This window comes from Hakea prostrata, chromosome 5 (assembly GCF_041222555.1).
Source record: "Hakea prostrata isolate BN-2017 chromosome 5, UWA_Hpros_2, whole genome shotgun sequence".
NCBI lineage: Eukaryota > Viridiplantae > Streptophyta > Magnoliopsida > Proteales > Proteaceae > Hakea > Hakea prostrata.
The window spans coordinates 15,261,012-15,273,525 of NC_142604.1; the positions used below are offsets into that span (position 1 = coordinate 15,261,012).

General features: G+C 39.4%; 1 protein-coding gene across 2 annotated transcripts in view; it reads left to right on the forward strand.

Moving 5' to 3' along the window:
• The first annotated feature begins 406 nt into the window (after positions 1 to 406).
• Positions 407 to 12,514, forward strand: part of LOC149015385 (uncharacterized) — a 29,542-nt gene continuing 17,434 nt past the window's right edge. Inside the window, exons 1-8 of one of the 2 annotated variants that reach the window (XM_089156998.1) lie at positions 407 to 971; positions 1,113 to 1,200; positions 1,344 to 1,450; positions 2,233 to 2,301; positions 2,400 to 2,454; positions 3,673 to 3,723; positions 3,814 to 3,971; positions 4,062 to 4,300. In XM_089156998.1, the coding sequence (XP_089013124.1) occupies positions 795 to 971; positions 1,113 to 1,200; positions 1,344 to 1,450; positions 2,233 to 2,301; positions 2,400 to 2,454; positions 3,673 to 3,723; positions 3,814 to 3,971; positions 4,062 to 4,300 (944 nt within the window). In that variant the 5' untranslated portion in view covers positions 407 to 794. The remainder of the gene's footprint in view (positions 972 to 1,112; positions 1,201 to 1,343; positions 1,451 to 2,232; positions 2,302 to 2,399; positions 2,455 to 3,672; positions 3,724 to 3,813; positions 3,972 to 4,061; positions 4,301 to 12,514) is intronic. The other variant, XM_089156999.1, reaches the window with a different exon arrangement.

The window sequence follows — 12,514 nt, forward strand, 5'->3', positions numbered from 1 at the left end:
CCTTGGCCAATGGGAGTTCTATCAGATGAGACTCGTCTTGCCCGGATATGCCCATAATCAATGCAACCTTCCAACGCTGAGTGGATGAGATAGAATCTCAACACGAGTAGCATAAGCAACATCAGTTAGAAGGGTTCAAATGTGCAGCAATGAGCTGCATATGGCCACAATCTCATGAGTGATCAGATCGAAATTTTGATCACTCATTTTGCATATATATTTTACAAATGGGTATAGTTGAAAAATTAAAAAAAAATGCAAATCAACTAGTCGAAATTTCCCCTTCAACCATCCGAACCGCACGCAGTACCCCAGATAGGATGCAAGATTTTTTTTTCAAGAAAAAGGAGTGTTTATACCCAATGCGGCTCATCTTGGGCTTCAATCGGGTCTCTGTTCGTCTCAGTTCTCTCCAATCTTTCTCACATAATAAATGAAAATAGATCCTCACTGGTGCATGGGTAGAGTTGGCATTTTATCGCTGCTTAGTAAATTTGGTGGGCGTTGAAGACTGGCGAGGAATGGAAAGAAGCTGTTTGATCACTTGCGTTATCTATCATCTGGCATGCATGGATCCAATCAAAAGGTCTGCTAAATGACAAATGGTGATCAGGTGACGAGGAATCTCCATAGTCACCCAAATGCATTCGCCATTGTTGGCTTCACCCGCTGAGGTTAGGGCCCTACTACCCCAACGACATCCATCGAAGCTGGTCTCTACATTCCTGTGTCTCTAATAAACCCAGGAGCAAGGGGGATGAGTGGCCATTCTGTTCTGTCTTCAGTAAAGAAGCATGGTAGGATTTTGGACGGTCAATTTTTGCTTGACGTACGGAACTCGAGTTGGGTTTTGCTGCTTGGCATCAGGTGCTCTGCCTAATCATGGAAACCTGCAGAATTACAGAAAGAAAGTTGTGGTCGTGGGTTCTGACTGGGCTGCCTTAGGTGCTGCTCATCACCTCTGCAAACAGGTCTCCTTCTCTCCCTCTGATATTTCAGGGGTTCATTATCCTTATCTGAACTAAGAACCCAAAAGCCCAGAAAGAAAGAGTTGTGTTTATCTAATTTCAGTTCTGAAATGCTGACTTGATTGTTTGGGGATTTGGTTTCAGGGTTTCAACGTTACTGTTCTTGGAGCTGATAAAATTTCTGGGTCAACAAACAATCCCAATACTTCAGGAGTTCACAGTATCATCGATGGTAATCAAGGACACATTACTTAGTCTTTAGAGCCGTTGTGAGAGTATAGCTGCTCTTTCTTTATTGTGGAATCGCCCCCTAAAATCTCTCCCTGTCTCTCCAAAGAGCCTGACTCCTTAGGACCTTGTCTTCTTTTCCTTCAGGTTTCTGGCACCCGTACGGCAATATATTTTCCCTTGTTGATGAGATTGGTATCAAACCTTTCACTAATTGGACTAGTTCTGCCCAGTACTCTCCAGACGGCTTGGAGGTAATGAAAGTCACTGCTGCAGTGGAATACTTAGAATTGTTTCTCCCTGGATTGTGTCAGAAGGTTTATTGTATTGAATAGCGGAAAAGCTTCTGGGTACCTAGCTTTAACAGATTCGAAGCTTGCCATCTTCCAGCACAGTTTCAATATTGAGTAGTCATAAGAAAACTGCCTCCATCCATGGAATTCCCTTTTGTCTGTACTCTAACATCGTTTCAGCACCCTTCCCATCCATTTCCCCTGTACTGAATGACTCATATCAAGGCGTCTGATGAATAGGGTAGTCTTCTTAGCAGATAAAACTACAGCTGACTTAGTTTGGTTTTAGATTTACTTGCAAACTACTGCTTCAATGTAAACTTTATTTTGTGCTAGACCAGTAAAATGATGGCATTGCCTCTTGATCCTTGATCTATTATATAACACCTTTATTTGGGATGGACTTTATCCACCTCTTGGAATTTTGCTGCATCTTTACTCCTCAGGTGACTGGCCTGCTACAAAGCATGGATCATTTAATTTGGAATGAGTTTATTATAGACAGTTTTGGATTTGGAACGAGTTTATTGTTGATGGAGTTAGTTCCAAATTGGACTTGTGGGAAATTATGTAGGTGCAAATGTGAAATTATTTATACTCTTGCTTTTTGAAATTACTTATTGATGATGTGTTTGGACACTGAAGTCCCTTGCTTTGCAATTTCAAATCGTTAATTTCCTACAAACCCTGTATCTGCATGTCAGCATGCAAATTATGTTGAATTTTTTAATATTTTTATGCAGGTTGAATATCCTATATTCCAAGACCTCCCACAATTGCCTACTCCTTTGGGGACCTTAGTTTACACTCAGGTATGTCTCATAATCTTGTTGCTTCTTGGTATTTCATAGAACCATAGGAACTTGCTGCTTCCCCATCAATATGATTAGTCTTATCCCAACATGTGTAGTTCCTTCGCCTCTCTCCAGTGGAACGATTGACATCACTTCCTCTCTTGGCTGCAGGTATAAAAATGTTTGATTGTTCAGACACAGTAGCTTGTTAGCCAGCATTAACATGGTCTAGCAGGTTTAAATATATGATGCCACAATATCTACATTGGTGTCATCAATCAATGCTATTGAATTACAAGACTGTTATATATATTTATGGTCATGTTCCTGTTATCTTTTTACCTGGTCATTCACTAGACTTTTTGCTTCATAGTGCTGTCTGTCAAAGTCTTAGAACTCTTTTATGTGAAAAATGAAGGCAAAATGGGATTTTATGTGATTGGTTTTCATGACACCTCTATTCTTCAGTTTAATATTCATACAGAACACAACAACATAAACTTTTGGTGTGGGATAAGAGGTAACCTTCTTGTCCCTCCTGCCCCCCCACCCTTTTTTTTCTTTTTCATTAAAGAGTTGCTTTTCTGAAACTTTCAGGGTGGCTTGTGGGTTGTCCTCATCATGTAGGCATGACAACACCATTTCTGTTTTTTATCACACGAAAATAATGATAATAATTAAAAACAAAAAAAGTCAAGCGAAATGGGAAAATGGGTGAAGTTCACAAGACAGTGGGTGTTAGACTGAATATGTTTCTGGTTGCCTGGAAAAAATGGTTGAAGTGGAGGTGGTACTACCTGACCTGATGGATCAACCTGACATGGATTTACTTGTTTTATTTTCTTCTGTAAACAAGAGAGAGGAGTGAGATTTTGGATTTTTGAGTTAAAGGAGGTATCCTGGGGAGAGTTCTTGATCTGGATTTTAGTGTTCTCCAGAAATTTTTGTGGTATTTTTCTGCTATTACATAGTGAATCATCTTCAGAGTTGCCTGTGAAATGTAGCACATCACATTGATGTCTAACCCACATTAAGGTTGTGCCATCTTTGGTTGAATCTGTATATTTTTTATTGTTTGTTGGTGTTTTTGTTAGTATTACTCATCTGTTCCAAAGGCCATGCTTAAGGTTCCTACCTTTTTCACTTTTTTTCCTTTTACCTCCTTTTTTCTTCTTGAATGTTGGGGTTGCAAAAGTTATATTCACCATCATCTGATTTTATGGAAATGCCATATTATCTGAGCTATCCTGTCCCTTCTATTCTAAACCCTCAGCTGTTTTCATTTTTGAGACTTCTAGGTACCTCTAAGATTCTAAATATGTGATTTTTGGAAGGAAAAAAAAGAAAAGAAAGAGGACACAAATTGACTTATCCAATTAACCTGTGCAGTTGTTGACTTTGACAATACTGACACAGCCTGGAGAAAGTATGATTCAGGTAGTAAGTGTCCCGTGCTTGCTTGCTTTTATTTATTGGATTGCTTCTGTTGCATAATCCTCTAGGGTCTTATGAAGAGCTTATCATTTGTAGTGACTGCAAGGGAGCTTTTTAAACAGTTTGGGTGCTCACAGAGGCTATATCAAGATGTTTTTAATCCAATGGTTCAAGTAGGCTTGTTTGCTCCAGCAGAGCAATGCAGTGCAGCTGCAACACTGGGAATGTTATACTATTTCATCCTAGCTCACCAGGTTCAATAGTTCGCTGATTTGTTGTTAGTTTGTTTTTTGGTTCTGTGTGAAGTGCGGTCTACTCAAAACTTTCTTTTGGGATCCCTGTAGAAAGATTTTGATGTGGTTTGGTGTCGTGGGACTGTTCTAGAAAAAATCTTCATGCCATGGATGGACTTTATGAGAGATAATGGTTGTGAGTTTATTGAGGGAAGTGTGGTGACAGATTTCTCTGTAAACGAGGAAAGTGGGAGCATTAAGGAAGTGCTATGTGGCAAGGAGAGTTATGAGGCTGATGCAGTAGTACTGGGTGTTGGAATATCCACCCTCCAGGAAATAGTTATGAACAGGTACCTTGTCTTAGTAGTTTACATATTTAATTTCACTCTCTTATGTCCTAACTGTTTTAAAACAGCTTCTTTTGGTTGGTGGTAAACTTAGTTCAGTGCTGCAGAACTGCCTATTATTATTCATTACAAAATGCAATCTCATGTTTCTCTTCTTGCTAAGACCTAGTAGATTAGGAATAGAGTTTCTTCTTGAATGCTATCTATGGGGAAAGCAGTCCCTATCATAATTCATAAACATGTTTTATTTGCTTTAGAATATGTTCAGTGTTCATATCCTTGTTGTCAAGTGACTGCTTATCCCCATCTCTGAAACATAGTGAGTCACCTCTGTCTTGTGGGTGGTCAAAAATACTGCACGAATTTTGTTTCAACTAAACATCCCTACAAAATCTACTCTTGGCAACTAATAAATCCACCTTAGCAGTGTTTTAAGGATATATATATATAAAATATATATATATATATATATATATATATTATATATATTATATTTATATTATATATATATATATATATATATATATATATATATATATTGTTGGATTCCATTAGGAGTTAAATTAGAGTTTGTATTCATGAAAAATTCTATTCCTTGTAATAGTCTACTTTCCACTTATTTATAAATAGAGGGCTTGAGATCATTGATCAATAAGCCATTTTGCCAAACATTGTATTTCTACATGGCATCAAAGCCTAAATACGATTAGGGAAGTGAGAAAAACCCTACCTCCTGGCCTCTCTCTCGCTGTCACAAAGTGTCGAAGAGTGTTGAACTATCTCTTTAAAAAACCATCGCCTTTCTCCTGTCGCAGCTGTTCAAACCAATCAGAAACCGATCGAAACCCATCAAAATCCATCGTCCTTTCTTTATGGCAGTTCTTCAAACCCGTCAAAACCTATCGCCTCTTCTTTCTGGCTAGTCTTCAGTAACACTGCTGCATACGGTGAGAAAAGAGCAATAACGAGAAAAAAAAAGGGAAAGAAGAAGAGCAGAAGAAGTCTGCACTACCGCTGCTTCTACAACTTTTTTTTCTCTGATTTCTCTGATTCTTCATCTGAAGCCTGCGATTGAGGTTCTTCGATTGGCGTTCTGCGATTGAGGTTCTTCGATTGGGTTGTTCTTCTTAAGCCTGCGATTGAGGATCGATTCTTCATCTGAAGTAATTTGATTAACCCAAACAAAATATATGTTTGAGGGTTATTTTGGTAAATTTGCATTGCAGGGACTTATATGTAAATTTGTATAAGTTTTGAGATTTATTTGCAAATTCAGATTCTTTAGGGACATTTGTCATTACTGGAAAAAAAAAGGATAGGGGGTATTTATAACTTTTTTGGTGGTTTGGCTGTTGCATTCTGTGACATTTCAGTTACTTTGAAGGAGTGAAGACTGAAGAACTGCAGACAATTCTGTCAAGATGGCAACCACCGATGGTATTACTGCTCCCACTGGATCCGAACATTATTCCACTCTTCATCCTCTTTCGGTAAGATTTGATGGCACAAATTATTTGATCTGGTCTCGATCTGCTTACCTAACTATTGTTGGAAGAGGACTAGTTGGATACATTACTGGCACCACTATCAAACCTACTACTGCAGGTGTTTTACAGGATAAATGGATATCAAATGATTCTCTTATTATGTCATTCCTTTTGAATTCCATGCATCCAAATATTGCCCGGGGTTACCTATTATTTGATATTGTAGCCCAAATCTGGAAGGCTACTACTGAAACCTATGGACAGTTGGGGAATGATGCACAAGTTTATGAGCTACGAAAGAAGTTTCATGAGAATACCCAAAAGGAACTGACTGTGGCCCAATATTATGCTGAGTTGCGCTCTTTTTGGCAGGAGTTGTATCATTATGGGGATTATCACCCCACTAATCCAGATGATGTGACTACTTATAGGAAGCACATTGATAAGATTCAGGTATATGACTTCTTGGCAGGTTTGAATGTGGAGTATGATCAGATCAGAGTGCAAGTATTAAGTCGTTCTCCTTTTCCTACACTAGAACATTCTTTTGCACTTGTTCAGTGTGAGGAAAGTCGGCGATTAACCATGCTTCATGCTCCTATTGTGGAAAAATCAGCCTTACAGTCTGTTCACACTAAATCTGATCCAGCTAAGGAGATTGTCAAGTGTGAGCACTGTCACAAACCATATCATACCAAGGCCAATTGTTGGAAACTCCATGGGAAGCCTGCTGATTTTGAGCAAAAAAGAGCACAAAAAAGATGAAAACCAAAAGCTCATATTTCTGAGATAGTTTCCACAACACCCTCTACAGATGTTGGTCTCTCACAGGAGGAGTTAGCTACTCTGCGATGTATTCTACAATCTTCTATTGCTGGTACAGCCTCTACCACTGCTTCCTCTACTAACCAAATCAACTCCTACCTTGCTACTTCTAGTAAAACTTTTACAAGCTTCCAAGTTTCTTCAGTTTCTACTCCTTGGATTATTGATACAGGAGCCACAGATCATATGACAGGTTTATCTTTTTTTTTCTTACAATATTCTCCAACTTTTGGAAAGGATAAAGTTCGAATTGCTGATGGCTCCTATTCTTCCATTGTTGGAAAAGGGACCATTCAACATTCTCCATCCCTTTCTTTGTCTAAAGTTTTACATGTTCCCTCTTTCTCTATTAACTTGCTCTTTATCAGTAGTCTTACACATGACTTGAATTGTAAAGTGACATTTTTCCCATTTTACTGTGTCTTCCAGGATCTGGTCATGGGGAAGGAGATTGAACGTGGTAAACTAGACAATGGACTTTATTTGCTCGAGCGGATTGAAGGATCTACTTCTGCTCTGACTACATCTTCTAATCAGGTTGATTCGGTAATATCAGACCTTCATCAGTGGCACCGTAGGCTAGGTCACTCCCCTTTAGGAACTCTTAAGAAAATATTTCATGATTTAGTTTCTTCTTGTAATGAGGATGATTTTTTTTTGTGAAGCCTGCATTTTTGTGAAGCAGACTCGTTCTACTTATTTACCTTCTCTTCATAATAGAAAAACTATTCCTTTTATGTTAATTCATATTGATGTGTGGGGTCTCTGGCGACGTGTGTCTATTACTAGCCATAGGTACTTTGTTACTTTTATTGATTGCCACTCTCGTTCTACATGGATTTATCTTTTAAAACAAAAAATGAGGTTTTTCGATGTTTTCGTGATTTTCATAATATGATTAAAACTCAGTTCAATGCCACTGTGAAGATCCTTCGCAGTGACAATGGCATAAAGTATATTGATGGTGAATTTCAGAGATATCTCTCTGACTCTGGCATAATACACCAAACCAGTTGCGTTGATACGACTGCCCAAAATGGGGTTGCTGAAAGAAAGAATTGGCATCTTTTAGAGATAGCCCGTTCCATTATGATTGCTATGAGTGTACCTGACCAATACTGGAGTGATGCTATACTCACTGCTTCTTACCTTATGAATAAGATGCCTAGTAGGATACTTGGTCTTTAATGTCCTAATGAGATTCTTCAGGGAGCCTTTTCTTTTGTTATTCCCCCAAAGGTTTTTGGATGCGTGTGTTATACCAGAATCACAGCCCACCAGAGTAAGCTTACTCCCCGTGGCCTACACTGCATATTTTTGGGGTATTCTACTACTCAGAAAGGGTACAAATGTTATCATCCTCCCTCCAGGAAAACCATTGTATCTATGGATGTAATTTTTAATGAGTCTTGCCCTTACTATACACCTCTCCAGGGGGAGAGTCCTAGAGGAGAGGTGTTCTTTCCGACTCTAGATCTTCCTATCACACACCAACACAACATAAGAGTCCCAGAAGAGTTTCCTGACCAAGGGGAGACTTCGGCCAGGATAACTGAGGACTTTAATCCTCCCCTTCGTTTTCTGAACCATGTGAAGAACCTAGCCAGGGGGAGACCACTCCTGTGAGACACACTGTTGGGGTCTTTCAAAACCAGATTGACCAGAATAAGGAGGTGCAGACTTATCAGAGGAAGAATTACAACCGGCTAAAGCAGGTGGAGAAAGGTGATACGTTACCACTTCAATCTCCTGCTCAGGAATCAGATTCTACTGTTCACCTTAGGTATCTTCTTCTGATCTTCCTATTGCTGTTAGAAAAGGGGTCAGATCTTGTACACTCAACATCCCATAGCTAAATATGTTTCTTATAACTCTTTGTCTGACTCCTACTGTGCATTTATATCCTCTTTGTCATCTGTATCTGTTCTTAAAAGTTGGCAGGAAGCCTATGCTATAAGAGATAGAAGGCAGCTATGGTAGAGGAAATGTAGGCAATGAAGAAAAATGACATTTGGGAGCTGGCTACACTTCCTCCAGAAAAAAAACCAGTGGGCTACAAATGGGTTGTTGGTGCAACCTAGAGGGGGGGGGGGTGAATCGGTTGTAACTAGTGGATTGTCCCAATTTTTGCGGTTTATGCGGAAATACAATGTAAATTAAGAATTCAAATGAATTTAAACAATGACAAGCAATCACAACACAAGATTTATAGTGGTTCGACTTTACAAATCTACGTCCACTCCTCTTTTAGCCTCAAGAGAGATTTCCACTAATGATTCTCTTTTAATACAATGGGTAGAGAATCGAACCCTTTACAATCTTTGTTACGGGGCAAGAACACCCTTTACAATCTTTGTTTATCTTAGGGCAAGAGCACCCTCTTCAATCTTTGTTTATCTTAGGGCAAGAGCACCCAACCAATCTTTGTTCACGGGCAAGAGCACCCAACCAATCTTTGTTCACGGGCAAGAGCACCCAACACAAATTCTAATCTACCTAGACTAGAATTGAAAACAGTTACAAGAGAATGATGTCACCTTAACAAGAAGTGTGACACTTTACCTCTTGTGTGTGTGTGATGCAATAAGAGTTGTATGCTCAAGATATGAAATGCATGCACCACCAAAGCCTTCAATCACCTCAAGCTTGACTTCCACAAGCTTACTTTAACACCTTGGTATGTTCTTCAAGGTTAGAGAGAGGGTGAGAGGCAAAACCCAATGGTTTTCTTATATTTTAAGAGCTTGAGATTACTTGGGGAGTAGTTGATCAAGTGTGAGGTTCAACCTTCTCAAAAGGGGTGAATTGGTTTATATAAAGCACCTTTGAGTGCCAAAACCCAATCCCCAACGGATAGAAAACGAACACAGTTTAAGTCCAATTTTCAGTTCAGATGGACGTCCGTTTGGTCAAACTAGCCGTTATAGGCATTTTTTTAACCAGACGGAATTTCGTCTGAGCTTCTGTGACTTAGAAACACTGACAGCAAACCAGACGGTTGATCGTCTGGTGCCCTGTTTGCTGTCCTACTTTAGGACATGGACTTGGCTTAGGTTTTTGGACTTTTTGTTCAACCCTAAGCCTCATACACCTTCCTACTATGTCTTAGGTCAGTCTAGTGACATGATATGCACATGATTGCATACAATTACATGAGAGTGCATATGGAGGTGTCCTAAGTCCTAACTTCATCTAAGTCTTGATCATTGAAGTTCTTGAGTCTTCTTGTATTCCATTCTTCATGATTATCTTCATCTCCATCTTGGCATGGTCATCTTGATTTAGACTTCATGTCCATCTTGGCATGATCTTGGCTTTGGCTTGACTTGAGCATATGGCTTTGACTTGGAGTTGGTACACTTGTTTCTCATTTTGAACTAAAACAACACAACTCAATATAGCCATTAGTAATTCATGTTTGTTATCATCAAAACCAATGGAGGCTGATGTGGCAAATGGTGACATGGCATTTTCCAACATGGGTATTTGTGGTTAAACAAAATATGGATGGATCAGTCAATAAGTTGAAAGATAGACTAGTTGCAAAGGGGTTTACCCAGACCTATGGGATTGATTATCAGGAAACCTTTGCCCCTGTTGCGAAACTAAACACTGTGAGAGTTCTGTTGTCTGTAGCTGTGAACAAAGATTTGGAACTTGCACCAACTAAACGTAAAAAATGCCTTCTTACATAGGGAGTTAGCAGAAGAGGTCTATATGGAAATCCCTTATGGTTTCTCCGACGACAATACTGCAGGGAAAGTTTGTCGGTTGAAGAGGTCAATTTATGGGTTAAAACAATCTCCTAGATGTTGGTTTGGACGCCTCCTGAAGGCAATGACTTCTATTGGGGACAAGCAAAGCAATGCTGATCATACACTATTTGTCAAGAAGTCAGGTACTAACAGTACATTTCTTATTGTCTATATAGACGATATTGTCATCACAGGGAATGATGGTGAAGAAATTCAAAAGTTGAAGGACTTTTTTAGCAGAAAGTTTGAAATTAAAGATCTAGGGAAGTTATAGTATTTTTTAGGGATTGAGGTGGCTCGATCAAATAAAAGGTATATTCCTATCCCAAAGAAAGTATGTCCTAGATCTATTATCAGAAGTGGGAATGTTGGGGTGTAAAGCAATTGATACCCCTATTGAAGCTAGAGCTAAATTTAAAGAAAAAGAGGGAGAACCAGTGGACATAGGAAGATACCAAAGGCTGGTAGGGAAGCTTATTTACTTGTCCCACACCAGGCCAGACATCGCTTATGCTGTAGGTATAGTGAGCCAATTCATGCATGATCCATATTTAGCTCAGATGAAGGTTGTTAACAGAATACTACAGTATTTGAAGGGAACTCCTGGAAAAGGAATACTTTTGTCACCCACTGATAATCTAAAGGTAGAAGCATACACTGATGCAGACTGGGCTGGATCTCCAGACAGAAAGTCAATTTTAGGTTATTGTACCTTTGTTGGAGGTAATCTAGTTACTTGGAGAAGTAAGAAACAGAATGTGGTAGCTTTATCTAGTACCGAAGCTGAATATAGAGCTATGGTTCGTGGAGTTTGTGAGCTACTATGGTTGAAAGGCTTGCTGCAAGACATTGGAGTCCAAGTTCCAAACCTTATGATGTTATATTGTGACAACAAGGCTGCTATTAGTATTGCTAATAATCTGGTGCAACATGATCGAACTAAGCACATTGAAATTGACAGGTTTTTTGTCAAAGGAAAGTTGGAACAAGGGCTTATCTGCATGCCTTTTGTAAGATGTGGAGACCAAGTAGCAAATGTTTTCACTAAGGGTTTGAAAGAAAGAGATTTCCTCCCTATTGTAGGCAAGTTGGGCATGACTAATATCTATGCCTCAACTTGAGGGGGAATGTTGGATTCTATTAGGAGTTAAATTAGAGTTTGTATTCATGAAAAATTCTTTTCCTTGTAATAATCTTTCCACTTATTTATAAATAGAGGGCTTGAGATCATTGATCAATAAGTCATTCTGCCAAACATTGTATTTCTACATATATATATAATATGTAAAAGAAAATCTGCTCTTCAATCAAGGAAACTGTTAGGACCCTAGGATGAGAGGCCATGTGGAATGAGGGTTAGTTAGGGTTATTTGAGATAATAAATAGAGGGAAAAAGGGAAGAGAGAAAGGAGGGAATAATTAGGGTTACCCTAGTTAGGGTTACCCGGGATGAGGCCATGTGGAATGAGGGTTAGTTAGGGTTATTTGAGATAATAAATAGAGGGAAAGAGGGAAGAGAGAAAGGAAAAAAGGGGGGAATAATTTTGGAGAATCTTGTGGGCAGCCGGAGGCTGAGGGAACACCATGAGTTGTGGGGGGTGACTGGCACCATAGAAACCATAGTCTATCTTGTTATTTCTTGCATTCTTGTATGTATTTTTGGGAAATATTATTAGGGTTTTATCAATTGGCATCAGAGCTGTAACGATCTAGGGAGGTGATGGCACTACCTTTGTTTTCTGGTGAAGGAGGAGTTTAGAGATGGATTTTAGAGGTTCTTCTCTTCTGCTGGGAGAACCAGATCGAGGAAGAGCAGTGGTTGGGGGTAGCGATCCAACATCTGGAAGGAGAGGCACTTGACTGGATCTATCACAAGAATTGGACGGCATTTTCTTGGACGGGATTCAAAGAAGCCCTGAGGTGTGAGTTTAGTGACGGGAGACAACCGACATCAAATTTGGAGATAGACAACAACCACGTTGAGAAGTATCGAATGAAGGATGAAGTACTGCCGGCTATGGAAGTCACGCATCACCAAACGTGGAGCAAAAAGATGAAGATAGGATTGAGTGAAGATACCTACCGGACCAGAGTGGAGGAGCAATATTCTGCTATAAAATCGAGATGCAGTGAAGTGAAGAAGCATAGAA